The following is a 26,978-nucleotide window of genomic DNA, read 5'->3' as shown; positions in this document are numbered from 1 at the left end:
CAGTCCTTGGCTCTATCTCTAGGTACAGAGATTTTACAGGCAGTGGTCTTGGGAGACTCCAGGTTGGGGTATGAGAAAGAGAAAATTAAACTCATAATCGGCAAAGGGTTTCTCCAGATCCACAGGTCTTTATAAATAAGGAATTAAAACCCAAGCTGTCGACATAATTATTTCTGGCAAGATCCACATCGTAATTTAATTTCATTACCACTTTTGCCTGGGCTCCTGAGTGTTTTGGTTCCAATGCTGCGTATGTTTAAACTGTAACCAGACTTGGAGCTGGATCTTGTTGGCTGAATGTCTCTGTCCTCCCACTGAAACCTCGCAAGAGTTTGTTACCAGGTAAAATAAGCCAGTGGTAGATGTCTGTGAGTGGTGAGTCTCTGAAAGCCAAATTGAAAGGTGGTTTTATGAGCAAAGGGAAGGTAAGAAAGACAATTCCCTATAGGTACCGGTGCTGCAGGAGTGCGCAGGGATGCTCTGCAGGCATCTCGGGCTCCAGCTGCCTGGCTGGCAATGGGCAGCGGGTCTTTCCCCTGGTGGAGTCTCCAGCCCTGGCTCTGAGCCGTCCCATGCACTGCCCTGCGGCCAGGGACGCTTGAGGAGGGAGCCACGCAGGGAGCAGCGGTGAGTTGGTGTCTGGATGCAGCCCCGGGCCCTTCCATCGCCGCCTGCACGGACCCGGCAGGAGCCCCGCTGCTCGCCCTGTGGCATTATGTGATTAAACCCTCTTACGGGCTTACAGGGACTAATCCTGTTAAAGAGCAGCACAAAAGGCGGCAGGAGGTCTAATCCCTCTGCTCCCGCCTTGGCGGGCTGAGCTCCCACGCCGGGGTGTGCTGCGGTGGCTCTTCCCGCAGCCCTCGGGGATGGGGCTGTACCACCCAGCTGCACCGGCATCCCCTGCGCTGCGATGATCTGCCGTGGAGCAGGTCCCCAGTGGCTCTTCCCAAGCCCTGAGAGCTCCCGCCTTGCCGTGTCCGCAGCCACCGTGGCCTGTGCAGGGCTGGCTCGCTCGCACTGGGCCGGCGGTCCCTCGTGAGCGGCCAAAGGCCATCCCAGGTAAATCAGTTAATTCTGGCCCTGGGGTTGTTCGTGGTTAGCAGGATTTAATTAAGACGAGCCCTAATTAGTTCTAAGCAGATGAATAGTCTGCTTTGCCTGGAAGAGTTCCCTGGCAGCTGCTAATGAGTGCAGGGCTCCCACTGCCTTCAAGGGGCTGGGTCTGTCCTGGGGATGGGGGTACACGGGAGACCCCACTTCATGCTGGAGAGGTGCTTGGGGCACCCCAGAGGTGGGGATAAAAATTGCCTGGTGCCACTCCTTGAAGCGGCTGCAGGGTTTTGTCGGGCACCCGGATCCATCGCTTGGTTTGGCAAGCGCTATGCCGGGGCTGTGGCTGGGGCAGCCGCTTTCCTTGCAGCTTTCTGGTCCTCTTCATCCCTTCCCGTGGGCATGGATCGCAGCGTGCTCAGAGCCCCGCAGCCGGCATCGGAGCGTGCCCAACACCGTGCACCCACCTTTGCCCAGGGTTTATCATCAGGAGCAGCCGGGGCCTGGTGCTAGCTCCGGGGGTTATCACGGGAGGTCCTCCCACACTGCGTGGGAAATGCGCTTTGTCGTGAACCTCCCGCCGCTGCGCGGGGCTTTGGCAGAGCCGCCTCAGAACCACCTTATCTGCCCCAGCACAGAGGTGCTGTTCGCCTGCCCTGGCTGGAGATAAACACCAGCCCATCACCCGAGGAGCAGCGGCCGGGAGGGTGCTCGGCTCCCCACAGCCTTTAGCAAGCGAGGGACGTCTTCTGTGGTCTTCTCATTTTTAAGGAGCTGGGTTTAAAACGTCATTTTTGAGCTGAACATCGCAGCGGTACGGGCTGAGTGAGCGAGCCCTGATGTTCCCCCATTGCATCAGGTCTGGGTTTGATTCTGTGTTGTCCAGTGGCGTTGTGGGATGGAGCTGGAGCCAGCAGCTTGCAGTGGCTGCTGTGGAAGGAGGGTTGACTCGCGTGGAGGAGGTTGAGAGCCCCAGGTGAGGTATGGGCTTTGGGTGCTGTATGTGGATCAGCTCCATGGGCTGATTTTGTGCAAAAACCTTTGAGCTGTGGGTTTTTGGGAGGAGGGGGTAGCTCGTGTGTCAAGCCGTGGGCTGGGCGTGAGGCCCCTCACTTGCGCTTTTTGGAAAATTGCACCTCTGGATATTTTATTGCAGGATTTTTCAATACAAAAGGCCTTACATTTGGTTAGCCCCAAGCGCGGGTGCCACAGCACTGGCTTTACTTTCATTATAAGGAATGCAGAGGATGTTTGGAGCCCTCCCCCTGCCCCGTTTCCTCCAGCAAGCCGTGCTGCCCGGCCAAGACAAATATTGGTAGTAAACTATTGAACTTCCCTGGTCCCAGTGCTCCCCGGCGCTCACAGAGCAGGGCCTGTTCTCCCCCCTTCCCCGGGCAGGGGCCGAGCTGGGGAGGCACAGATGTGTCCCCGTGCTGGGCACAGCCCAGGCGGCCGAAACGCTGCTGTGTGATGGTGGGAGCTCGAAGGTGTGCGGCGAGCGTGCGGCGCGCTCTGCGGCGCTGGAGCACCTGCAGGGCTGCTCCCAGCTCACCCTGCCCTGCATCCATCCCACCCACCGCCCCAGCCTGGGCATGGGGTGAGCTTGGTGGTGGAGCTGGGGGGAAGGTCAGCCCTGAAGGGCCAGTGCGATGGCTTGCGTGGTCTCTCTCCCACCCTGCGTGTGCTTTATTGGGCTCTGCAGGTCTAAATATAGCGCCTGTGACCTCGTTCTCTGCAGCAGGGGGAAGTTGCAGGGGCTTGCAGGGAGGACCGGGAGCCGTGTCGTCGCTGGTCCATGGTGCACAATAGAGGCTTCCCCATCCTGTGTTAGACGTCTCTGCTAGCAGCCGGCTTTCTGCAGGGCTGCGGGTTATTTATTAACCTGCTGGGGGCTGCACCCTGCCCCCAAAAACCAGGCTTTCAGGGCAGGTCTCAGTGGGTTTGAGCAGGTTGGTGCTGGCCGCTGTGGGATGCGGATCGCGGCTGGCACTGCAGCAGGGAGGAAGCAGCTGTGGGACGTGGGGTGCGGGGCATGGTCCCACAGCGGCCGCGCTGTGTCACAGTGTCCCCTGGGTCCTGCGCGGGTACTGCAGCACAGCCATGCAGCCCGCAGGGTGAAAACCACGAGTTAAGAGCAGCCTATACCCTTCAGAGAATATCTTTCCTTCCCTGGGTGTGCGGCTGAGAGATGCCCACCTGTAACAAGGAGATGGTGGCACGCACAGCAGTCGTCCCCCTGTGCCCACCACAGGCTCTGGGGAGGGAGCAGTGCTTTCCGCAGTGCCCGGTGCATCGCACGAGCCCCCGGTGCTCCCTGGCACATCGCATGAGAGCCCGCACCTTCTCGAGGGGGATTTCCCGCGGTGTTGGTGGTGCTGAGCTCGTCATCGTGATGCAGCCACGTGTGCCCAGCGTGGGGCTGGGATGTTCGTGGCCGCAACCGGGGCTCCACGCTGCGGCGGGAGCGCAAAGCTGGGATGACTGGATTCCTGCTAAGGACCTGGAGTTATTAAAGGCAATGAATGGGGCCAGCATTAACGAATGATTTGGTGATTGCTCAAGGCTTGGCCTCAGCAAGAAGCTGAGGAGTCCAAAGGGCAGGCTGTTATGTCGTGGTCAGTGGTTTTATGGTGCGCAGCCCTGGCCAGAGCCTCTGGCTGCAAGAGAGCACGAGCTCGCGTGCAGGGCGTGCTTTGCGTCCTGCCCTGGGCAGGAGGCTGCGTCTGAGATACATTGCCTGTCGTTAGAGCAGTGCTGAGGACAGTGAGACGTGCCGCCGTGGCACGGGTGACAGTTGTACCTCTGATCTGGGGTGCTGCAGAGCGGGGCACGTCTCTCCCCCGGGAGCTGTGGGGCTGCAGCACGGCCCCTGCGGAGGGAGGGAGCTCCGTGCAATTGAGGAAGCTCATTCCCAGCATCTCCCGCTGCCTTCCCGCCGCCCACAGCAATCCCTCCCCTTGCCCCGGGGGGTTCATGGCGAGCGTGGGAAGGACTTTTCCCCCTGTTCCAGAGGCTTGAGCTGTGGTTTGAGCTCTGCATGGATCAACCAATGCTCCTTGCTTCCTTTCCCTCCTACCCACTGGAAAATAGATCTTTCTAGATCTGATGAGACCCCTTTGCATCCAGAACGGAGTTTCTGGATTCATCCAAGAGGAGAAACACCAGTCTGCCAGGACCCACGCTGCTGCCCTGCATTGTCCTGGAGCCCATCCCTCTGGAGCAGGGGAGCTTGCCGGCATCCCGGCTGCATGTTCCCTTGGCAGATTGTGCTGGAAAAGTCGTCTCTCTTAAAGCAAACACATGCACGTGGCGGTTTCGGTCTCCTCCGTCTGTCCTCCCTCCCTCCCTCCCTGTCTCTCCCTGGGCTGGGCCAGCTGCTCCCTGCTCCCAGCCAAGCCTGTGCTGCTGTTCCTGGCTCCAGCCCTGCCTGGGGGAGAGCGTGGGTGCCTTTGCTGTCTGAGTCTGCTCAAACGCCAGCAAATAGGGGAAAAAAAAGCTGCTTCTCGTGGCTTGTGGCTGAGAAATTCCCCAGCTGTGGGATTGCTGAGGAATGGCAGGGACAGCTCTGCCAGAGGCATCGCTGCTGGGGGGATCAGCTGCACCCCACGGAGCCGGAGTGGGCTGGCATCTCTGCAGCAGCCAGCTGCCCTCACTGGGGGATGTGGTGGTCTGGGACCCTTGCCCAGGGTTGTCCCCACCAGGGACACGGCCCTGTTTGCAGCCCCTCTCCTGAGAGGCCCCTTTGTGCTCAGGGATTTCTCTAATGCCATGGCCGGAGCTGCAGTGCAGAGCTGGGGATTTCAGAGGGGGGCAAATCCAGGCTTACCCCCTCGCCTTAGGGCATCAGCAGCTAAGGCCAAGCTCTTATTTCTTTGGCAGCAAATTGCTTAAAGGTGAAACAGCGGTGGGAGGCTGTAAGTGAAATGCTTTTCCCATCATTCTGCTTTGGTGCAGGGTGCCTGGGGGCGGGGGGGTGGGAGCTGTGCTGTCCCGGGGGGCAGCCCAGCCTGGCAGGCACTGTCACCGTGGGCTGGAGATCAGGCGTCCTCCCCACCCTTCACATCCTTCCTGCTCTTGTTTTCTCCTGCCCGGCAGTTTCTCAGTATAATAACCTTTTGTCGTGCCTGGGGCCGTGGCCGAGGTCCAGCCCTGTGGCAGGGTGCTGGCACTGCTGCCCCGCTCTCCCACCGGGTTTGCATGTCGTAGTGCCTGGAAGGGGCCAGGTTGGGGTGTACGGACTTGGGTGAGACCTGGACACTTTGGTGCACGGCTCAGGGAGGGCACGTACTTCTTCATGCCGTTCCCGCAGTGCCGGGAACGGTGAAGGACCTGATTAATTTTTTTCTGATTGCTTTTGTGTTGCCCTGGAAAGGGCTGCTGGGGGCTGAGGGTCGCCAGTGACAAGCCACGCCGTCCCCTCCGCTGTGTCTGAAATAGCTGCAGGGCTCAGGGCGAGTGTCCGTGGGGGCGGCGGGTCCCTGCTGAGGCTCAGTGCCCGCTGTGGCAGTCTGCGGGCATCGTCCTTCCCCTCGGCTGCTGGAAGGAGCCGTCCTGCAGGCGCAGGGTTTCCATTGCACGGCTGATCTTCCTCCTCCCAGGGGCTGCTGTCGGGTTGTGACCAAGGGCAGAGCAGGGACCCGGCCAGCACAGCCAGCCCCGACGCGGTGCTCCCATCTGCTGCAGCACACCCGGCAGGGCTGGAGACTCACCCACTGAAAATATCCAAATTTACCGTATCAGCTGCGGCTTGGCTGTGGGTCCTGCTGAGTACCCGCGGCTGGAGCGTTTCCACTGCTAATTGGGATCGCTTAGCTGTCTCCTGGCTCGCCTGCCATCCTCGCTCGCTCCCTTTGTGATGTGTGTTGGCAGAGAAAGCAGCAGGACGCGTCCAAAGGACGCCGGGCATGCATGCCGGTGCAGCCCCTGCTCCTCCAGCAGCACCCCCGGCAGAGACACAGCACCTGGCTGAGCCCCCCGGGCTGGCATGAGGATGCTGGGGCAGCAGTGCTGCAGCTGTTAAGGAAAACAGCCCAAATCTCAATGTCTTTTGCCCTTTAAAAGCCAAATATATATATATATTTTTTTATGTTTCTATCACTCAAACCCAGCTGGAGCAATTTACATAATTGGAGCAATTTGAATAATGGCAGCAATTTAAATAAGCTGCAAAAGCCCAGACCTTACGTTTGGGGCTGGCAGCCCGTGCAGGCAGGCGAGGTGCCTGGCCCTTTGGGTTCATGGTGACACGAAGCTTTGACACCGAGGCGAGGGATGGCGGCAGAGCAGCACGGCTTGCGCCGGCGCTGTCGGGAGCCTGCAGCACCCCTCCGCTCCCCCTGGTGTTATTTAAGATAACTCTGCTCATTTCGGGGTGATCGTAGGCCCTGCCAAAAGGTATTTCACGGCAGCTCGGCTGTGTTTGAGCTCCTCCTTTTCTCTCAGGGCAGGGGTTGTCACGGGCGCTGCCGCAGTCACCGGGGAGCATCCAAAACTTTCTCCTGGCTGCTGCGACCGCTGCTCAGGAGATGCTATGAAGCAACAAGCTTTAAGAGCGAGTGTCAGTCAGGCTGTCTGGTCCATATCGGAAAAACAAATCGAAGTTTTTCTCTTTTGACGACTGGTGTCAGAGGCGAAACACCTCCTCAGCTAACAGGGCGGGCGGTAATTAGAGTTGTGGCTGTATAAAAATGGAAGCAGGTTGTTTATGGAGCTGGTCCTGCCCAAGCATTTATTCCTGGCCTGTCTGATGGAAAATCTCTGAATTACCTCCCTTTTACAGGTGCTGGGGGGGGGTGGGGGGTGGGTGTCTCACCAGCCAGGGCGCCTCTGGGTGCTGGAACTGCCACCTTTCTCCCCAAGGCCAGCTGCGGGCAGGCGCAGCCCGGCCCTGCGAGGAAGGGGAACATCTGCTTGTTTTTCGGTGGGCCTGGCGTCCCACCAGCTGCCTCTCCCCTTCCCCCTCCTTTATTTATAGCATTTCACCAACATCTGGAGTTTGAGCCGATTCAGCGCTGGCTGACTCCGAGCTGGGGGATGGAGCTGGGTGAAATGTGTGCGGCCAGGGAGGGAGGGAGCCCCCGAGCCCTTCCCAGCAGCGTGCGGGGTCTGCAGCATCCCGGCGTGGACCCGAGGACCACCCAGGGGTTGGGAAACCCCAGGAGCATCCTTGCTCTGCTTTCCCCAGCAGTGGGGACGGTGGGAGAGCTGCCGCGTCTCCCCCGTGTTGGAGAGTGTTGGCCCACGGTCCTGTTTTCTGGCTGGGTTTGGAGGCTGCTTTGACATTTGCCATCAGCCGTCAGCCCCATCACCCCCACCCCGAAAGTGTCACCGAGGTCCCTCTGGCCTGGGGGGACGCAGAGCTACAATAGTCCCCTTTCTGGTGCTGCTTTAATGGGAAAATTTGAGTCATTCTTGGGGGAAGGGGAATGAAAACCAGCCCCGTTGTAGCAGGCGGCGGATCCCTGGCACGGCAGTGAATGGAGGCAGTAATCCCGCTCCTGGCTGTGGCGCGAGCCCAAAGCCTCCCCGGTTCTCATGGCGAGCAGGGCTGCGGGCACCCACTTCTCCCAGCTTTCCTCATCTTTGTAGCATGAAAGACAGCGGGTTTTCATGGCAGGGATGTGAGGATCTCCCTCCCCTTCCCAGATCAGGGCGATAAGCATCTGCTTAAAGTTAAGTGCATCCCTAAATGTGAGCAAAGGCAGGAGCCTTTGAGCTTCCAATAAAATTGTAGTCATAATAGCGGCAATTAAAGCTTGCCCGCGGCTCAGCTCAGCTCCCAGTGTAACCATTACTGCCAAGGGAGGGTGCCCGTGTCAGGGCGGGTGTAAATGGGCCCCTTGTTCTGGCGCTGCTACATCCCGGGCCCCCTTCCTGCACGGGTTTCTCCCCCCACTTGGCTCTTTGCCAGCTCCCAGCATCGCCCCTCGCTGCTCTGCCTGCCCGTGTTTGGGTTTTGGTCAGGGTCCCGCGCTGCCGGAGCTGCCCTTCTCCTCCGCGACCCCCAAAGGCAGCCGTGCGTCCCGTGCTGCTCGCTGCCTGCAGCGGGGAAGCCAAAGTGAGGGGATGGAGGGGAGGTGAGACAGCGGGGATGGACCCCGAGGCCCTGAGCAGTGTCCCTTGTCCCCCCCAGGACATCTCAGTGTCCCGAGGTGGCCGTGGAGCAGGACGGGAGCCCAGTGTCCCCCAGCCCCGGCGGGCTCTGCTGGTGGAGGTTTTCTTTGCAGGCGAGCAAAGGAGCCATTTTCTGACCGAAACCACATGCAAAAGGAGAGGAAACGCCACGGGAGCTGACTTAAAAGAAAATATGTTAACAATGTAAATTAGGCAGGAATGCTCCTGCCTGTGTTTTCTCCAGCTCGGCCGAGCAGAGGCGGAAAGGCTTGACGTGTCGCAGCGTGATCCGGAGCCTGGAGCGCGTCCAGGCGGTGCAATTCCCAACAGTGGCGATTAGAGCCTATTTGGCTGCCCCCAGGAGATGGCAAAGCCCATCGGGCTGGGCCGTGGAGGGATGGAGCTGGTGCTGGGAGCAGCCCCAAAGGTGCCGGTGGGTGCAGAGTGCTGCGGGTGAGGTGGTCCCGGGCAGGATTGAGCCGATTAGGTGGTGAGCCCTGATCTCCGGTGATCACGTGCTGCGATGGGGCCGAGGCGGCCGTCACGCCCGCGGCAGATGAGCTCAGCTCGGTTTGAGCAAATCCCCGTTCCAGGGGGACGAGTCGGGCCGGAGCTCCCGCTCCCCTCACGGTGCCGCCGTGGGACACCGCGCGCTTCCCGGCTGCGCCGAGAGCATCCCTTCAGCCTTGGAGGAGGTTTGGGGGTGAACCTCCTTGCTGAGGTGCACAGCAGCATCGTGGCTTCAGCGTGCTGGTCTGCAGGAGCTGCTCTGCCCCGTGGTGTGCCGGGACCCGCTGGGCTCCCACGGCAGATGGTACCGACCCAGCCTCGGCTGCTAGACTAGCTCTGTGTCTGTGCGTGTGCGTGTGCTCAGCCTTCCTCCTCCTCCTCTCCTGGAGGACCTGGGAGATGTGGGTGTCCGTGCTGGCACTGGTGTCTTATTTGTGGTATAAACCCCTAAAGTGTGGCTTTTCAAGGCATTTTAGCCCATCGCAGGGCGTGCACTCGCCTGTGCAGCACGGGGAGCTGCGGGGTGGGTGGGCTGGAGGTGGGACTGGGATCCGACGCGGCTGTGCTTGGTCACCGCCAGCTGTGAGCATCCCAGGCAGGGAGAGACCCACGGCTGCTCCAGCACTTATTAATTGCATGGAAAGCTCTTGCTAATCAGAGCCAGTGATGTTTATTATACCGGCCCCATGATGGAGCGTGCCTGAAACATCCAGGTGTACGAAACGGGAATGGTCCCGGTCACTGCAGGGAGCCGCACGGGGGTGGCATGAAGCCTGTGCTGTGGCATCCTGGTGAGCCAGGGGGGTGTCCCCAAGGGGACCCCAGTGAGCCAAGGCGTGTCCCTGAGGGTCCCCCGCTCCCAGCAGCAGCACTGGAAACTAAGGGGGGAAAAAATAATCAGATGCTGCAAGAGTTGCCATGAGATTGTGAGAGCTGGCAACACCCAACCACTCTTTTTTTTATTGAAAGCGTTTCATTGTTATTTAATGTCTTGTTTGTGCATTTTTAAATGGACCAGCTTGAACAGCATTTCCGAAGCTTTTTTCCTTCTACCATGACGATGATTTGCCTCGAACAGCAGCTCCAGGGGTGGTGTGGCAATGCAGCTTGTGTATCTGTACGTGCACATGCATATCTGTGGATGGGTGCGGAGAGCGATGCTTGTAAGTGGAGCAGGACATGGCATTGCTTCCTAATCATGCTTATGAAATTAGTGGCCGCTGGAAGTATCTGGATACCTAGAAAAAAAAAATTTGCTTTCTTTTGCAATTGTTTTTTGCGTGCAATTTCTTTTGCATGCAAATAGACAAAAAACACAGTTAATTTTTGTTGCTTTCTAGTATACGTGTGGATCTAACTTACGCAAGCTGGCTTTTGTGTTCTTGGCATGTGAAAGGGTGGCAAAGCCTCCTCCAGAGTAATACCGAAGCGTTTCTGCAGGGGTGAGTGTTGGCAGGTTTCTGGGGAGCCCAGATAACGTGCCACCGTTACAGGGAACGCTCCGTCGCAGGGCTTGGCTTTCACAAAGGCAAAATCCCCCACCCCCCTGGGAGCTTAGGAAATATCTTCCCAGAACACAGCCAGGGAAACGTTGGCACGGGTCGAAAAGAAAATAAATAGCAGAGCTGGCAAGAGATGCAGCGGCTCCGTGTCAACCGAGCACGTTAAGTGCAAATCGTTTGAGCATGTACTCGGGTCTGGGCGAAGCGAGGGGTGTCAGTGTTTGCTTAATCCCAGAGAGGGGCTTTGCAGAGTTGTCGTCTAAGACCTGTTTTTTCCAGTGGCTGAGGATTGTGTTAGTCTTAGGTATAAGAGCCCAGCGAAAGCCCCGGATCATCTCTGTCGGGGGATAAGCAGTTTTGCCCTAGGATTTCTGATCAGAACAGATGCTGAATTGGGATTATTATTTTTTTAAAACAAAGATCTTGAATTCATTTCAGTTAAGGACCTCGAATTCAAGATTTTATGGTGAAAGTAGAGCAAGCCCGCGTAGGACGCGGCGCTGGTTACCACCCTCGCAGCCAAAGGGATCCTGCAGATGAAGCTTTCCCCTGTGTGGTTTATTTATTGAGTAATCTGATTTCACTGGCAATCCCGGGGGATCCCCCGGCGTGCCCTTCCGCAGCCGCCTGCTGAGCCCCAGAGATCCCCGCACTGGGACGGTGGCCACAGCGGGGCATTTTTTGGTGATTTTCTTGGTGCTTTCACACAGCTGACTCCATGAAAAATGGATCAGGAGGAAAATGGTTTAAAAAGGTCCGTTCCAAACCCAAATAGGCGATCCCAGGTGCGTTCCCGTCTGCTTGCGAGACATGCCCCCTTGCCCTAGCTGCACAGAGCCCTGCGCATCCTTTAAGGTCGCGTGGATCCGACCCTCTTTGGCCGGTTGAATCATTTCCTGTTTTCTTCATTTTTTGAGGGACTCCAAGGCAAGCTGGAAATGTTTGCAGATAGGGTGAACTAACTGCTCCGGGGCCATGGGAAAAATACAGGCGTGCTGAATCTGTGGAGGGAGGGGTCGCGGCAGGCAGAGGGGCTGGTCCTGGCGTTTGCTGGGCAGGTGGCTGAAGCGCGTTGGGGAGCCCTGCCCTGTTTTGGCAGGAGCTGGGTTTTATCCATCAGTGGGTGTTGCACTGATGATTTTTCCCTTTTAAGAACCGATCTGTGCGTTGAGGTGTCGATGCCAAGAGCATCTCCCCGGGTAGGTGCCTGTGGGTCTCTCTTCCTCCAAAACTTGTCCTGGTAGCATCCGTGCGCCCCACAAGCTCAGCCGCCGCATGTGCACGTGAGCAGTCGGTAAGGCTTGTCTTGCAGCTCCCTCCGTGCTGCTTTTATATAAAACTGCAGTGCCAAGTTAATCCCTGACGACGTTGCAGCTGGTCCGAGCGCACCCCGATGCCCGTGACGGGCGCTGCTGATGGGAGCCCTCATTTGCGAGTGTTTTTTGAGGAATTCGGTGCTCTGGCCCCGAGGAGTCGGAGTGGCCGAGGTGTCCCTCCTGTGCCAGAGCAGCGGCATCGCAGGCGGCTCTGACCTGGTGTCAGCAAGGGCTGGTCATCTCCCATCCCTATTTCCTGAGTTTGAGCTGGTCAAGCTGGTCCTGGGTCCTGATCCACCTCTGCTCCTGCTGGGCATTGCAGCAACGGCCAAAATTCCCTCCGCTTTTTGCCCCAGGGCTCTGGGACCGATCTCGCTGCTCGCTGCCGCGGAGCGTGGTCGGCACGCAACCATGCAAGCGGGAGCAGATGGGTGCAGGCGGGTGCAGCTCCAGCTCTTGCTTTGGCCAGGGGCTGCTGAGCACCGGCGCTCGGCGCCGGGGGAGGCTTTGCTCTCGCCTCCCGGCGCTGGGGTTCGGTGGGGCTGGGGACCCGGGGGGTTCAGGCTGTCAGCACCCCAGGGGCTGTGTTTGGAAGAGCTCGGTGTGAGGAAGCAAGTCGCAGAGGGAATGGAGGAGGCGTTTCGGTGCGGTCAGCTGCCCTGGGAAGTTGCAGCCTTAAGTGATTTGGGGGGAAAAGTGGCTTTTTTTGCATTTGTATTCCCAGCAAAGGGATGGAGGCTACAGTCATGCAAGTGTTGTCCCCTGAACGTCTCCAGCCCACCGTGAGCAGCTTGAGTGTTTCATATGCAGCTCGAGGAGAGCTCTGCTGGGGTTTATTTGCATCCCGTCGCGTCGGAGTGAGCACTGGTGGGAGCGAGGGGGAGTTTCCCCGGGCTGTGAAGCAGCTGCGGTGGGTTTGCGCCTCCCCTTGCGCTGTCCCCGGGTCTCACCTCATCCCATTGCATTAAAGCCTGCAACAGGCAGTTGGTGCTGGGGGGGTTGTCCAGAGGCCCCTCCTTGCCGGGTGGTCATGGCTCACGGCACGGGGACACGTGCTATCTGTGGCATGAAGCAGGTATTTCTTGCTGGGATTATTTGGCTTTATCTCTCATCATCTGTGGCCTCTGTCCCCGCCAGTGGCAGCAGCGTCACCCCAGCTGGGTGTGCTTGGGTGACCCACGGTGCCTGTGCTCGGTGCGGGTGACGGCTGATGCCCTGCGCCTGGGGGTCCTCTGGCCCTGAGCTCTGCAAAGTGGGGAACCCAGCAGCGCGTGCTATGAGTCGTGTTTTGCCGTTTGCGTTAACGCGGTGCCGGTTGGTACCGAGCGGGGGTGGAAGGGCGCTGCTCTCTCCAACCGTTGGCAGCCGGTGGCTCTGCGGCCGTGCCGAAGGGAAAAGGCAGCAGAGCCGTTCCCCAGCGCGGCGTGTCCCCGGGGGCGACCACTCTGTGTGTTTCTGCCTGATGCTCCTACAGAAAATCCCATCTTTGAGGAGATGAAGGAGACGGGATCAGCCCCCTGAATGACTTAGCCGTGGCGGCCCTGGCAGCAGGAGCCAGCGGCTCGCCGGCGGTGTCCAGCCGCCTGGTAATCAGCTTGCTTATGCGCTGTGCTGCTCCTGCGGGAATTAGGTGCTGACCCCAGGGTGCCAGGAGACCAGCGAGTGCTGGTGAATCGATTCAGCTCTTCGCTGCCCTCTGTACTTGCCCCACTGTGACTCGCAGCGGCCAAAAATCACCTTGTATCATTGCAAATGGAGTTACTCCCCGTCATCGCTGGGGCACGTGAGGACCCTGCGGATAGTCTGGCTCCACGGTGGCAGCGGGAAACGTCCTTTGGCTTGTTTGGTTCTTGCCACGCAGGGTCTGTGTGCAGCTGGAGCCCCTTGGCATCACCCCTGGGGTCCCCCACGCGGGTGCTGGCCAGGCCAGGTCTCCTGGGCATCAGCCATGGGTGCTCTCAGCTCCCGCAGCCCTTCCTGGAGTGGAAACAGCTTTTAAGCGACATCGAGGGTGTTTTGCAGAAATAGCCCCGCGGTGCCGTGAGTGCAAGGTGTGCTGTTGGTGCGGGCAGTTCCAGCACGAAGCCAGCACGGCGTGTAGGAGCCGTGCTGGAGGCACGTGGAGGGAATTGCCGCGTGGGTTTTTAATTTGAAAGGAAAGGCTGTAAGAGATTTCACCATAAATGTGCTCTGAAAAAAAATAAGGCCTTTTATCAGGAGGGGAGCAGCATTTCTTTTAAGGAAACATTAAAACTCAGCCACAGGGGGTGTTTTCCTGAAACCACAGGGGAAAATGAAAACCCGTATCTCCATGGTGGCTCTTGCCAGGGACGCGGCGCTGTGCCGTGAGCCGGTGCTGCCCCATATGTGTGGGCTGGAAGGGGTCGTGCGGAGGCTGGTGGCGAGAGCAGCATCTGAGGGAGCATAAAGGGTCCTGCAGACCTGGAGGAAAGCTGGTATTTGTTGCTCCCTCGGCTGCCCCCAGGAGCTGCAAAGCATTTATCGTGGGATGGGGGGAAGGTGCTAAGCTCCTCACGTGCTCCTGTGCCGTTCATCCTACAGCAAGCTCAGCCTTTCCATGCTGCAGGGAGCCGTCAGGCCTGGGGTTCATCACCCCGGCCCCCAGAGCCCCTCCGCTGGGAGGTGGTTGTACCCACGGGCGATGCCGATGTCACCGGGGCCAAGGGCATGGCGCTGCCTTAAATAAATTACTAAGGTTAATCCAGTGTCTCAGCTCTCGGGTTTGGTTCCTCCCTGCCCAGGGCTGCAGTCCTGGGGCTCGGCTGCTGCTGGGGGGGTCTTGGTGTACGGGCAGGCTTTATCTGGGCTGCTTCTGATGAAGGAAATGCATTTTTTGTTTTGTTTTAATTTTTTCTGTAATGGTTTCGGACAATTGATTTTCTAAAATAGACTCAATGAGAGGAAATTCATTTGTTAACCTGTCCCTGTTCAGGGGAACAGGAGGACAGGGTGCTTATGTGGTGCTTCCTTGGTAGCTTTATTTATGATTACATCTCCTTTAGAGCAAAACCAAACCTATAAATTAAATGTTTTGTCTCCCCCGAACCCCTCCTCTGTTAACCAGGATTTAAATGGACAGAAGGAGCTGTGCCCACGTCTCTGCCACCTGAAGAAAGGCCCCAATGGCTACGGTTTCAACCTGCACAGCGAGAAGTCCCGGCCGGGGCAGTTCATCCGCTCGGTCGACCCCGACTCACCGGCCTCCAGAGCGGGGCTGCGGCCCCAGGACCGGCTGGTGGAGGTAACGGCGCGGGGTTCGGCACCTCCCTTCCTGGGAGGCCTTTTGGGGTGTCCTTGGCAGGGATGTTCAGTCCTACCTGGCAGAAGCGGTTGGGTCCTGTCCCCCCTCTCGCAGGTGGGGAGAGGGACAGCAGAAGTGATGGGACCCTTGGGAAGCCTGAAGGTGGTACAAACCCCCATCCCATGACCTTTTCCATCAGATCCCCCCCAAATCGTCCCTAATACGGAGCCATAAGACCGATGTGGGCACTTAGGCAGTGGCTTTGTGGTCCTTTGGCAGTTCATTCAAAGTGGGCACTCGTGAGCACTGAAATCTAGATGCTGCTGCTGGCTCTGGCTGGCACAGAGGAGGGTCAGAGCAGGCAAACTGCTGCCCCTGTGCCCGTCGGGGTGGCTCGGGGGTGGCCGTGGGATCCTGCGGACAGATGGGGTGCTTGATGGGTGCCCATCTCCCCGCCGTACCACGGCAAGCCCTGTACTGGGTGGCATTGCCTGGTGCCACTTGGTGCTGGAGCTGGCTCTGCCCGCTGCAGCGAAAGGGGTCTGGGGACACGTGGGACTCGTCCCACCGCCAGCGTGGGGAAGGGGGTGACATCGCACCCAGCCACCCTCCGGTCTGGTGTCCTGCCGTGGGCGCAGGGACGGGTCGGTGCCACCCAGGCGAGCTGATGCACTGCCAGGCAGGCGCTCGGAAAGAGAGGGGAAAAAGCTTTGCAGAGATTTTAAGACGAAAATTGCTCTTGGAAGCATCTTCCTGGTCACCGAGTGCTGGACAACACAAGTTTTGATGTGGCTGGGAATCACCCTCCCTTCCACTTGTCATGTGTTTTTCCTGAAGAAAGAGGTTTCCCCATCCAGAGCTGCCCGTGCTTTGGGCATGAGCAGCGCACGGACAGTGGGATGGGCAGGGCTTGATCCGGCAGCTGGTGCCACAGGCGTCGTCACCCCTTTCACTTCTGCACCGCGAGAGCACGTGGATGTCCCCTGCTCAGGGCGACATGTGGCCCTTCCCCAGGAGGGTGAACCCCGAAACCCTCCTGCAGGGACCAAGCTGAGGCCTCACCACTGGCTCCAGAGGGGGAAAGGGGTTTGTACTCCTGGAACAGAACACATCCATCCTGCAGACCTGAGCAAGTCGGGGAAATACTAAGACCAGAGCACTTGCCTGCTGTCTAGCCCCAAGAATAATCTTCCCCCAGCTGGTGGGAGCTGATGCCTCTTCCCAGCCCCTAAAACTTTAATGCTGGGAGCAGCATGGGGCTGGGAGCGGGGTGCCGGTGGCGGCGGCAGCTCCCGGCAGCGCGGTGTCACGGCGAGGCGTTGTGTTATTTATTTATTGGTGGCTGGCGGAGCGCCTGGCACATACAAAGTGGCAAGGGGTGAGCTGGCGAGCTCGGAAACCCGATGCCCTCCGTACCTGCTCTTTGGGGCTTTCATAAATATTTGATGCCCCCCAGCCCTGCTGTGCTGGGGCAGGGGGAGGGCAGCCCCGTGCTGCCTGGCCGAGCTCAGCCAGGGGTGAATCGGGGTGACCGGGAGAGGTGGCAGGGTGCTGCCGGGGATGGAGCGGGGTTACAAGCCGGCAGCTGAGGTTGCCAGTGAGGTGCAAAGCCTGGGCAGAGGGTTCCCTTTCCATCCCAGCCCTCGCAGCCGTATCCCGGCCCTCAGGACCTGCTTCTGCCCCAGGTTTGTGTTCAGGCATCCAAAACACAAATGGGAACCCAAAGTTTGGAGCTGGCCCAGCTCAGGTCTGCAGCATTCGCCTGCCTTGTCCCTTTGCAGCAGGGATGAGCTGCTGCCTCCTCTGGGTCGTGCCGGCAGCCTTGGCACAACCCAGAGGAGGCGGCTGCTCGCCCCCGCTGCGATGCAGCCACGACTTTGCAGCGAGAGGGACCACGGCTGGGCCAGAGCCGGCCTCACCCGCTGTCCTGCTTCCCTGGGACAGGCTGCAATGTCCTGGGTGCTGCTGGGGCAATGCCACGCTGGTGTAGCTCAGCTCCCCGGGGTGCTGCCGGGACAGGGTTACCCTCACTCCCAGGCTCGGTCCCCGACTCTCCCTCGGTGTGCTTCCAGAAGGCAGTTGTCTGTCTGCAGGAGGAGGAGGAAAAAAAATGTGTTGGTACTGGTGATCCTGGACTGCCATGGCCCTGCAGGAGAGCAGGCGTGTGCATCCAAAGCACGCAGTTATAATGTTATAATGTGTGGCTTAGAAAAAACAAACAAGACCTGCCCTCCACTCCTCCCAACGAAGGCCTTTCTGTGCCGCACAGATTTCCGAAATCTTTGATTTGTTTCAGAAAGCTGTAGTAACGCAGTAGCTATTTTTTAAGAGGAGGGGGTTACTCTGTTCCTGGTGATCTCTGTAGCACCAGCGCTTTCTCCCCTTCTCCATCCAAGCTGAATTATCACATCGCTCTGCTGTCCTGCGGGCAGGCTCCTTTGGAAGCCAAAGGCAGCATGGGTGGCGAAGGGTGGGTTGAGCTTTCCCAGGGACAGGCTGGAGCATTGAAAAGAGTTTGTTGCACAAAAGCGGGTCCAGCAGCGAGGGGCTGGGCGGTGCAGAGACCTTCCCCTGCGGGACAAAGGGTAATTCATTCCCCACCCGAACAATGCCTCAAAATCATAATTGTCCCCTCCCTGCGGGGAACAATTGGGAGCAGAGGATCACGTTCCCCGGTGGCTCGCACGCAGGGAAGGGAGAAATGAATCTGTGCAGCAGGCACGGGGGCTCGCCCGCCGGGAGACACAGGAAATCCACGGTTTTCCCTCACGGAGGGATGAATGATGGTGTGGCGATGCTGCAGTCGCCTGGGCAGGCCTAGGGAGCAGGAGACGCCGGCAGCACCCAGCCTGCTGCCTGTGCACATGGTTGCACCCTGTAGGGAGCCTGGGATAGCTGGGGCTCATCCAAGGTGAGAGCTGGGTTTGAGATCACTAACGCCAGAGCATTTCGGCAGGACCTGGGTGGGTGAGGTGGTGGCGGAGGCTGGGGGCTGTGGTTTCCAATGAGGCGCATCTGGGACGCGTGCAGTAACATGAAGGATGCTCTGGCAGAGGCGCTGAGGGGTGGTAGGAGGCTGTAGCTGGCTTTAGAGGGAGAAGGAAAAAGCCTGTACCCTTCCTATCATCCCAACCAAAATTAAAAACGGAAAATCCCATCCCTTAGGGGATGAGGAGGCTGCCCTGGGGGTCTGTGAGCCAGGACCAGCATCTCCGCTGCGGGCGGGCACAGACTTGGGTTCTGACGCTGTCGCTTTGCAGGTGAACGGCATAAACGTGGAAGGCCTGCGGCACTCGGAGGTGGTGTCCCACATTAAGTCCAGGGAGAACGAAGCCAGGCTCCTGGTGGTGGACCCCGAAACAGATGATTACTTCAAGAAGCTGGGGGTGACCCCCACGGAGGAGCACACCAAAGGTGAGACCTCGCTTTCCCTGGGCGACCCAACGCCGTTCCCGTGACCCACCGTGTCATGGGTGGGAGTTCAGAAGTGAGGGAGAGTCATGCTTCCCTTCTGTCTCATCTCTTGGTAGTTTCCTGAGCACCACCCAGCTATTTATAAATAGTGAGAATACTTCCTAATCCAGGCAAAAACCAATTTGTTATTTTTACACGGTGAATAATTAACTCAGGAATTTGCTGCCATAAAGTGGCTGAGGCAAAGCGTGGTGGGATTCAGGGGGAGCTGGGTGCTTGGTGAGCGATGAGCTCGCAGAGGGATGCTCAGGTGGGACCATTCTGTCTGGTTGGGGCTGGGAAGCCTCTCTGATGGCTGTTCCTTGGGCCCTTCCATTTTCGGCTGCCCCCGGGAGATGGGGAGTCTGGCGTCAGAGCGGGTGGGCTCGCAGGGTCTGGGGGAGCGGAGCGGTCCGCTAGGGTGCTGAGCTGGGGTCTTGGGAGGGAGAGTGCAGTAAATACCCCCCATTGCTCTTTGCTTCCGTGAAGGAGCCTGAGGGTGCATCGAGAAACACCGGAGCAAACACTGTGTGCGTGCAGGGGGAAGGGTTTCACGCCAGGGCGATCACAGGGTTGGCTCTTGCAGGACATGTTTTCCTTGCTCTCGGAACCTGGCAGAGAAAGCAGCCTGTCCACTCTCCAACCTGTTGTGCTGCAGCTCCCAGATGGGGAGGGAGCAGGGCGCTCCCTGGCCCGTCCTGCTCCCCCCAGCTGAATGGGGAGCTCTGTTTCCCACTACAGCTGTTTCCTTATCTGATCTGCACTCCGGGTCCCTCCCATGCTCAATGGGGAGGTTTGTCCAAAGAAATGGGTCAAACAATGCAGAGAAGCGCACGGGGCGAAACGGTGTCAGATGCTCCGCATCGGTTCGAGGAGGAGCTGGGGCGAGAGCTGTCTGCTGGCATGAGCGATAAAGGAGCCCTTGTTCCCCGGGGTGGGGATGAAGCCAGGGCCGCGGACACGCTCACGCTGGGGGGGTGCGGATGAAGCCAGGGCCACGGAGACGCTGGGGGGGTGCGGATGAAGCCAGGGCCACGGAGACGCTGGGTGGGTGCGGATGAAGCCAGGGCCACGGAGACGCTGGGTGGGTGCAGATGAAGCCAGGGCCACGGACGTGCTGCGGGAGGTGCGGGTGGGTGCTCGAGCCCCTGCCTTGGCTCTGCAGCCCTCGCTGCCGTCTGGACGCATTCGTCAGAGATCAGGAGTTGGGTCTGCCGGGCTGGTGGCGGTGCCTGCGTCGATGACAAAGTGCTCTGGTAAATTCCGTTGTTTGCAGGATAAGAGGAAATAATTGCACTCTTTAATCAAACTGCTTTGATCTCAGGCTGACAATTTCAAAGCCTTACCGCTGATACTAAGCACCTCAACGTCTTAGCCAGTGAGTGTATTTTAAGAGCGATGCACCTTTCAGGATTAAGGGAATAGAAGACTATTTCCAGACATGCCGAATTTTGAAATTGCTTCTTTTTTTAAAGTCCAGTTCCATTTTAATATTGCTTGTGATTTGAAGCTTGCTTCTCATTTAAGTAACATTAGCTTTTTATGATACTGGAGACTTTAGCGTCATTTCTGCTATGAGCCGACTTCCTTCTGATGACCATTGCTCAGAGCTTATCACACTGTAAACCAACATTCAGTATGATAAAACACTGAAGGACCCCAACCCCGTAACCGAGGCTTTTTCAGCGGCACACTCTCAATATTATGCTTTGGGTTTATTTTTTTTAAACACAAAGGTGCCCTGGTTTGCACTAGGAATCCCTGCAGCTCGCGCTGATGCAGCCCCCAGATCGGTCCTTCGGAAAGCCTGGCCGTGTCCGCGCGTGGTGCGGGGAGATGACGGCTTTGGGGCTGTGCAGTCGGCGGCCCTGGGCGTCCGCAGCCGCAAGCCACGTCTGGCACCATGCGCCGCGCTTGCTTCCCTGCATGTTGGGTTACGCAGCGACGCGCATCCACATCGTTGTCTTCTGCTGGAGAGGTGCACAGAGTGAGGGCTTTGCCCCCGAGAACCATTCATGCTCGGCATAATTCAGTTATTAATCCCGCCACAGCTAACACACCTGCTAGCCTGGGACAGATGAGACACGGTAATGCCTTTAGCAGTGACTTGATCGTGGTGACTGGCAGCTTATCTGCATAAAATTTGCCATCGTGTCGGATATTATTAGTGCAAATTGTTGCAAGTGAGCAAAAAGAAAGAATGCCAGGGTACCTGGGGGGTGGGTTGTTTGCCACATGCTGTTGTGACACCAAAAAGATGCTGATTTTGGTGAAGAGCGTTGGCTTGGTCTTTAAGATTTCTGATTAAACAGCTTCTGAAAAAAACCCAAACCACTTAATAGTCAAAAAAAATGGGAGTGCGCTGAATTTAGTGCTCACAGAAGGAAGTTACTTCCAGGTCCCCTTCCTGAAAGGTGTTTTCTTCTGATGAAAACAGGGTGAAATCGAGTGAAGTCGGGGGAATTGGAAGGAGTTTGGTCCCAGCAGGGCACGAGGGGGATGGACGGGCTTCTGCGTGGGCCGGGAAGCAGCGCAGGACAAAGCCAAGCAACAAGAGACGCTGAGCTGGTGGGGTGGGCAGGGAGAAGGCAGGCTCGGAGTGGCTGGGTGGGTGATGCTGAGGGATGCCTGCCTGGGCCCTGAGGCCAGCAGTCCCAGCTGAGTGTATTTAACGTGTATTTTCGTTGTGTGGTCTATAGGTGTGGTACCCCAGCCCATGACAAACGGATCCGCACAGACTCAGGTGAGTACCTGCCTGTTCCTGGATGCCCCGACGGCCGGCGGGGCTGGGCAGCATCCCGGGTTAGCTCGGTTTAGGGGAACGAGTTGGAGTGATCAGGGGGGGTTGGGGGTGGGAGTCCAGGCTCCTGGCGTGCCAGCTTCCCTCGGCTCCCACCTGTGACCCCTGAGCCTGTCGGGATGACTTGCCAGCCTGCAGAGCAGGGATGCTCACCGTGTCCCCAAGGCTTGTTTAGCTCAGCGTAACTGCTGCTCGCTGATTTTAATTGCTTCCTACTGCAGCTTTAATTTAGGGGCTGAACAAGGCTGGTTTCAGCCCCGTTTAACCGCTGTTCCCAGTGGCAGGGAGGAGGTGAGCGGCTGTCTGGCACTGGCAGGATGGGTACTGCGCTCGGCCGGGCGCGGGGGAGCCGCTGCAAACCCCAGGGAGCTCCTGTGTGCGTGTGTGTGCGCAGGGTCCCCCTGGCAGGACCCTCCCCTCCAGGCTCTGTTCCTGCCCCAGCTGGGATGTCCGTCCCCACCAGGCTGGGGCATTTTTCTGCCTTTTTATTTTTTTTTCTAATTCTATCTTTGTGCAAACTGGACTAACGTTTTAATTTCCACTAGCTGAACGGAGGATCCACATCTTCATCTCACAGTGACCTTCAGAGTCCTGGGAAGGAATCAGAGGTAAAAACCCCAAACATTCCCCCTCCCTTTTACATGCTGTTGTAGGTACTTCCTGGCCTTATGGTACTCTGTAACAACGCTTTTTTGTGCATTTTCAGTTCTATCTCACAGACTTAGGTACGCTTGTATCCATCCAGCAGGCGAAATACAGTTTTCTTTCATCCCTTGTGCTGTGGATGTGCATGAGATAGAGCCGTGAGCTGTCAGCAGCTGTGGGGTCCAGCACGTAGGTGGCTGCGTTTCTGGGATAACTCCTTCAAGTGGCTGGTTGAGGGCTCGGGACCCTCGGGGCGACGTGCGCTGTAGCAGCTGCTGTCGCCGAGACGTACGTGCAAAGATGAGCATCTGTAAACTGCGCTTGCGAAGTGCCCCCTGCAAACCGGCGCCTGAGAGATGCAGCAGCATTCGGCCACAAATCAAATCCCATCCTGTTCTGCCTTCCTTCCCTTCTACCTTCAGTTGGGCAGGAGCTGAAACACGCAGGGTTTGATTAAGTAGAGTTTAAGGAGGCTCTGCGAGGTTTGGGTTATTGACTGTGTCTGTCCCCTGCCAGCGAGCCACTGGCTCCACGGGCAAAGTTTGGGCTGCGAATTCGTTCCCCTCTTTGCCCCGGAGGGACAGAAGAGCTTGTGGGGGTTGCATGGCCTCTGCCAGCAGCAGCAGATGTCCCTTACTAAAGGATGAGTTTTGCCAGGGTGCGATGGATGCGTGCTCCATTCCCCGGGCGAGCTCCTGGCTCTGGGAGGACTCACACGTACTTGTCCCTTCGGGCATCGTGACCTCGGGAGGAGGCAGCACCACCCCAAACCGAGCAGAGAGCGTCAAGGGGTAACGGCAGCGCGGTAATTGGAGCTGCGTTGGGCAGTGACTTGTGCTTGAATAGTTTGAAAGGCGGTGTAAGATGAAAGGATGCCCACAAGAGTTTTGGATCTTAAGTGTAATTACACTGACAAGCTACAGGGCAGGAGGCGAGGCCGGGGAGGGCAGGAGGAGCGGAGCTGCGAGGTCCGAGTGCTGCTAACAGGGACAAGGCAGGCTAAAAATTAAAAAAAGCCAAATTTCTTTTAGCTTGGAGCACAGTGAATTTATCTCAGTGTTTAAAGGAGCTGCTCAGGATGGGAGGAGCAGGGATTTGGTGACCTGCAAGGCTGGGGCTATTCCTCTGATGGAGCCTGGCTGAGCGCCGCAGAAAAGAGGCAGACCTCGCTGTGCAAGCTGAATGAGTGACCGCAAGTAAATGCAAGGCATAGATTGGCATTGTCTCGGTGTTATTAATTTAGCAGGTTTTTTTTCTTAAAATATGAAGTAGGGGATTTCTAAAGTGCTCAAAAAGTTATCTTTAGCATGAGGCTCTGCTAAAAATAGAGGAATGCCTCCGTGCAGGTGCCCTGTGGGGTCTCTGCTGGTTCTCGGTGCTTGTGCTGTCGCCTGCGCCGAGGAGGCTGGGAGCAGGAGTCTGATGGCAGCAAGTGCTCACGCAGCCTCCTCCGAGCACCCAGAGCCTCTAAAACATCTTGAACGCCAGCTGCGTCTGAGAGCTGTGGTCAAACGCCTGCAGTCTGGCATCTCCATTTCTCTCTGAGCATTAAATAATACATGTCCTGATCCAATGGCTGCTGCCTTTGGAAAACCAGGCTGCGTCCCGGTGCCCGAGTGCAGCAGTTCCTCCCATGGAGTCACCTCTGGGCTGTTTCAGAGGTCGTTGTCCCACCTCTGCATGAGAAACCAGCGTCCCTGGGGGGTGGCGGGGGGTTTGCCTGCGGCGCTGCCCCCCAGCTCGTAGCCTGGCGTGCTCGTTCAAGCCACCACCCGGTTCAGTTTGCGTTCGTAAGCTGGAGCCATTGTCTTGCAGCGCTGGTGGAAGACCTGCCGCGGTTATCAGCAGGGTTTGTGAAATCATTATTTTGGAGTTTTGCATGCCTGGTAGGGCAGCAACGCGAGTAGGCTGGCTTTAAAATGTTTCCTTAAAACTGAAGGTCTCGATTGCGTGTGTTTTTGCCCACTGTTGACACGAGCATGGTCGTGCAGCCGCTTCTCCCTGAGCTGGTCTCCTCGGGCACCTCTGGCCTGCCCGGCACCGAGACCTGGCAAAGGCTCAGTACAGATGTGATTGATGAAGCTGAAAGTTTAGATTGTGCCCGCTCTGGAGCGTGCTGCCCGCTGAAACCAGCTCTGATAACCAAGTCCTGGCAGGGATGATGCTTCTCCGACCTGTGGGGTTTGAGGGGCTCGGAGTCCCGGTGCTGGGTCCCCAGCAGGGATGCGATGGAATAAAAGCATTTTGGCCAGGACGGTAATTGCACCCCGGGGACGTGGTGACCGTCCTTCACCCACTGCAGGAGCAAGAGGGTCAGGGTTAGTGGAGGGGTGCCTGGGGTTTCTGGATTGAGGGCACGCTGCCGGTGACTTTAGAAAAGAAAGCTAATTTTCTTAATATAAAAGTACTTTTATTAAGCAGATGGGAAGACGCTGTTTTCAGTACAGTTCCCAAAGCAAATACTGCCTTGACTGGTGTGTTACGGCAGCCGTGCTGGGCACAGCCGGCTGGGCATGCACCCCCCCTCCCCGCCTTGGTTGGCCATGGGTGCTCTGGGAGCAAACGGGTGCCCGGGCAGGCGAACCCCTCCCTGTGAGCCCCGAGGCTCGCCCAGCTTGCTCCCTCGTCCCTGCTTTCTGCCTGCACCAGGGGCCTATTTTCCATTTTCCCAGCAGACAAGCAGAGCAGCTTGTTTTCCCTCTGGCAGCAGCTTCTGTATTTCTGCTTTTCCACTCCCAGCTGTGGCAGCCACAGATTCTTCGGGGGTGGGGGGAAAAATACCCCACAAAACACAACATAGTAAGTAAATCTGTGGCCACACGGGTGCCGCCGCCGCCAGTGAAACCACAGACGTGGCACGGGGGAAGGACTGTGACCTTCTGCTCCAAACAAACCCACCCTTGCACGTTTGCTAATCGTACACGCTGGAGGAAACGCCTGTCCTGGGGCCACGCGGGGTGAAGGGCTGCAGGATGCCGTGGCTGTGCTCACAGCGGTGGGGGACGCGCTGCCGCGGGCTGACGTCTTTTCTCCCTTCTCCACGCAGGATGGAGACGCGGAGAAGAAGGACCCGTTTGAGGAGAGCGGGCTGACCCTGAGCCCAACGGCGGCCGAGGCCAAGGAGAAGGTGCGGGCCAAGCGGGTGAAGAAGAGAGCTCCGCAGATGGACTGGAACAAGAAGCGAGAAATTTTCAGCAATTTCTGAGCCTTGCTGGTGGCTGTTGGCTGCCGCTCTCCTGCCCCTGCCCCAGCTCGGACGTTTCTGAGGTGCCTACGCCCTGTCCTTCAGTGTCCATGTGAGATGCTTTGTGCTCTGCTCTTCACTGGTTGCTTTTACAAGGCGTATTTTAAAGTCCTTTTTTTTTTATTTTTTATTATTATTGTTGTTGTTACTCACCAGCGATTCTCATAAGACAAATGTGACCAAAGCTCCTTTTCTTGCTTGCTCTTCAGCCCGGCTCTGGCTGCCCACCATCCCCCGTTCCTATGAGAAAGGACTGGAAGAGTTTAACTCCTGTTTCTTACCTGCACCATTTAGGCTTCTGTTACTTTTTTTTTTAAATTTGGGGTGTTTGTTTTGGTTTTGCGGGTGTCCCAGACTGATGCTCTGTGCCCCTCTGCAAACGTCTTATGGCCTCGTGCCCCTGCCATGGTGGGGGCCCTTGGGGTGGGGTGTACCTGGCACCCCCTCCCCAGCACCCCGTCTGCAGTATTAAATACTCACATGATGGGAAAACGGACAGCGGCTGTAAATGGCTCTTGTTGGCTTTGCTTTTGCAATGAAAACGTTTGTTTTGTTTTTAGGTTTTTTTTTAAATGAAGTCCCACATGTTTCCAGTTAGTTTAGGATCCTCCCTCCCCACCAGTGACTTCTGCCCTTGCAATAAAAGCCCCTTTTTCATCCCCGACAGCTCTGCAGAGGGGAGAGGGCAGGATTTAAAAACAAAACCCAAACCCAGCAGCCCAAATGCCGCAGGCGTCACCGTTTGCAGTCGTCGGTGCAGCGCTGAGCGGCGGGGGAAGGCAGGGAGTGGGGCCAGTCCTGCCCCGCGGCGCGAGGAGCAGCCTTGCGAGACGAGAAGAGCCACGAGATGCTACAAAAACTCTTTGGACTGACTTGAAAGCAAGCACGACCCTGCATCTGTTTCCAGGAAGGAACGCGGGGCTCCGGTTCCAGCTGCGGGCTGGGCGCTGGGCAAGCGGGGCTCAGCTGCGGCTGTGCCTGGGTCCCGCGTCCTGGGTCCCGCGTCCTGGGTCCCACCTGGTTTGTTACTTCTGGGCTGGTATTCGATGCCTCCGGCCCATGAGCGGAACCGAGTCCCCGTCTCGCCACCGGGAGTCCTGCAAAGCCCTGGGGTCTCCGCAGGGCTGGCAATGAAGAAGGCAGGGGTTTGATGGAGCGGGCAGTTGCTTTGGCTTTCTGTGGCCTCCTTTGAAAACACCCTGCTTTTGGTATTAAAGCCTCAAAAACGTATCTTTAAAGCATTACAGATTAAGCCCATTTAAGCTCTTTATTACTTGCCTTTGGCCGTAAAGGAGGGAAGGTGACTAAGGTGAACTACAGCTCTCTCAGGTTGCAGGCAGAGGTGTTTCACCAGGGCAGGGTCCCGGCCGTGATGGGGGGCTGGCCCCCTCCCTCCCACGCTCCCACACCTCCCCAAGCCCAGCCACGGTGGCTGCCCGGTATTTCAGCCCAAATGCCGCGGCAGCGCTGGGAAGGGGCTGGGTACAGCAGGACAGTCGAGTACAGAACCACTTTTCCCAGCTAAAAGCCAACGGCAGCGCTCACGCAGCCGTCGACGACCACTTTACAGCAGGCGGCTCTGGGTTTGCCCTGCGTTACTCCAGCGCTGCTGTGTTACAGACCCGTGGCCTTTGGGCTAGTCAGCGCACGATGGCTATCGTAATGGCTCGAAGTATTGAGTTAAAGGTGCCTTATAACATTTACTGCTGTCCTGGCAGCGGGCTGGGGCTCGGCACAGCGGCAGGGTGGGGGGCAGCAGCGGGGCCAGGACATCGGGCTTTACCCTGGGGGAGCAGCTGATGGCTGTTAGCTGGCTGGCAGGAGAGCACGGAAAGCCTCAGGGGTGAAGGAGACGCGCTCTCTTTTACGGAAGTTTATTGTTTAGGAATGGTGATGGGCTGAACAGGTTGAAAATAATGCCTTTGGAGAGAATCTGGTGCAGGTGTTTGCCTATCGGTGAGGAGACTGACAGCGGGATGACGGCTTGGGACGCGGAGAGGTTTGCCTCGGCCATTAACACGACACCTCTTCCCTACCCCACTTCAAAGACAATTACCTGCTCTCTTTTTTTGCCCTCCCC

General features: G+C 57.7%; 1 protein-coding gene across 1 annotated transcript in view; it reads left to right on the top strand.

The window, feature by feature from the left end:
* Positions 1-26,978, top strand: part of NHERF2 (NHERF family PDZ scaffold protein 2) — a 40,219-nt gene extending 13,241 nt beyond the window's left edge. Inside the window, exons 3-7 of the mRNA XM_075104642.1 lie at positions 14,580-14,756; positions 18,017-18,170; positions 20,909-20,952; positions 21,555-21,617; positions 24,701-26,978. Coding sequence (XP_074960743.1) covers positions 14,580-14,756; positions 18,017-18,170; positions 20,909-20,952; positions 21,555-21,617; positions 24,701-24,859 — 597 coding nt within the window. The 3' untranslated portion in view covers positions 24,860-26,978. The remainder of the gene's footprint in view (positions 1-14,579; positions 14,757-18,016; positions 18,171-20,908; positions 20,953-21,554; positions 21,618-24,700) is intronic.

This window comes from Phalacrocorax aristotelis, chromosome 10 (assembly GCF_949628215.1).
Source record: "Phalacrocorax aristotelis chromosome 10, bGulAri2.1, whole genome shotgun sequence".
NCBI lineage: Eukaryota > Metazoa > Chordata > Aves > Suliformes > Phalacrocoracidae > Phalacrocorax > Phalacrocorax aristotelis.
The sequence above is the reverse complement of the archived record's forward strand: the minus strand, read 5'-3'. Positions and strand labels throughout refer to the sequence as shown.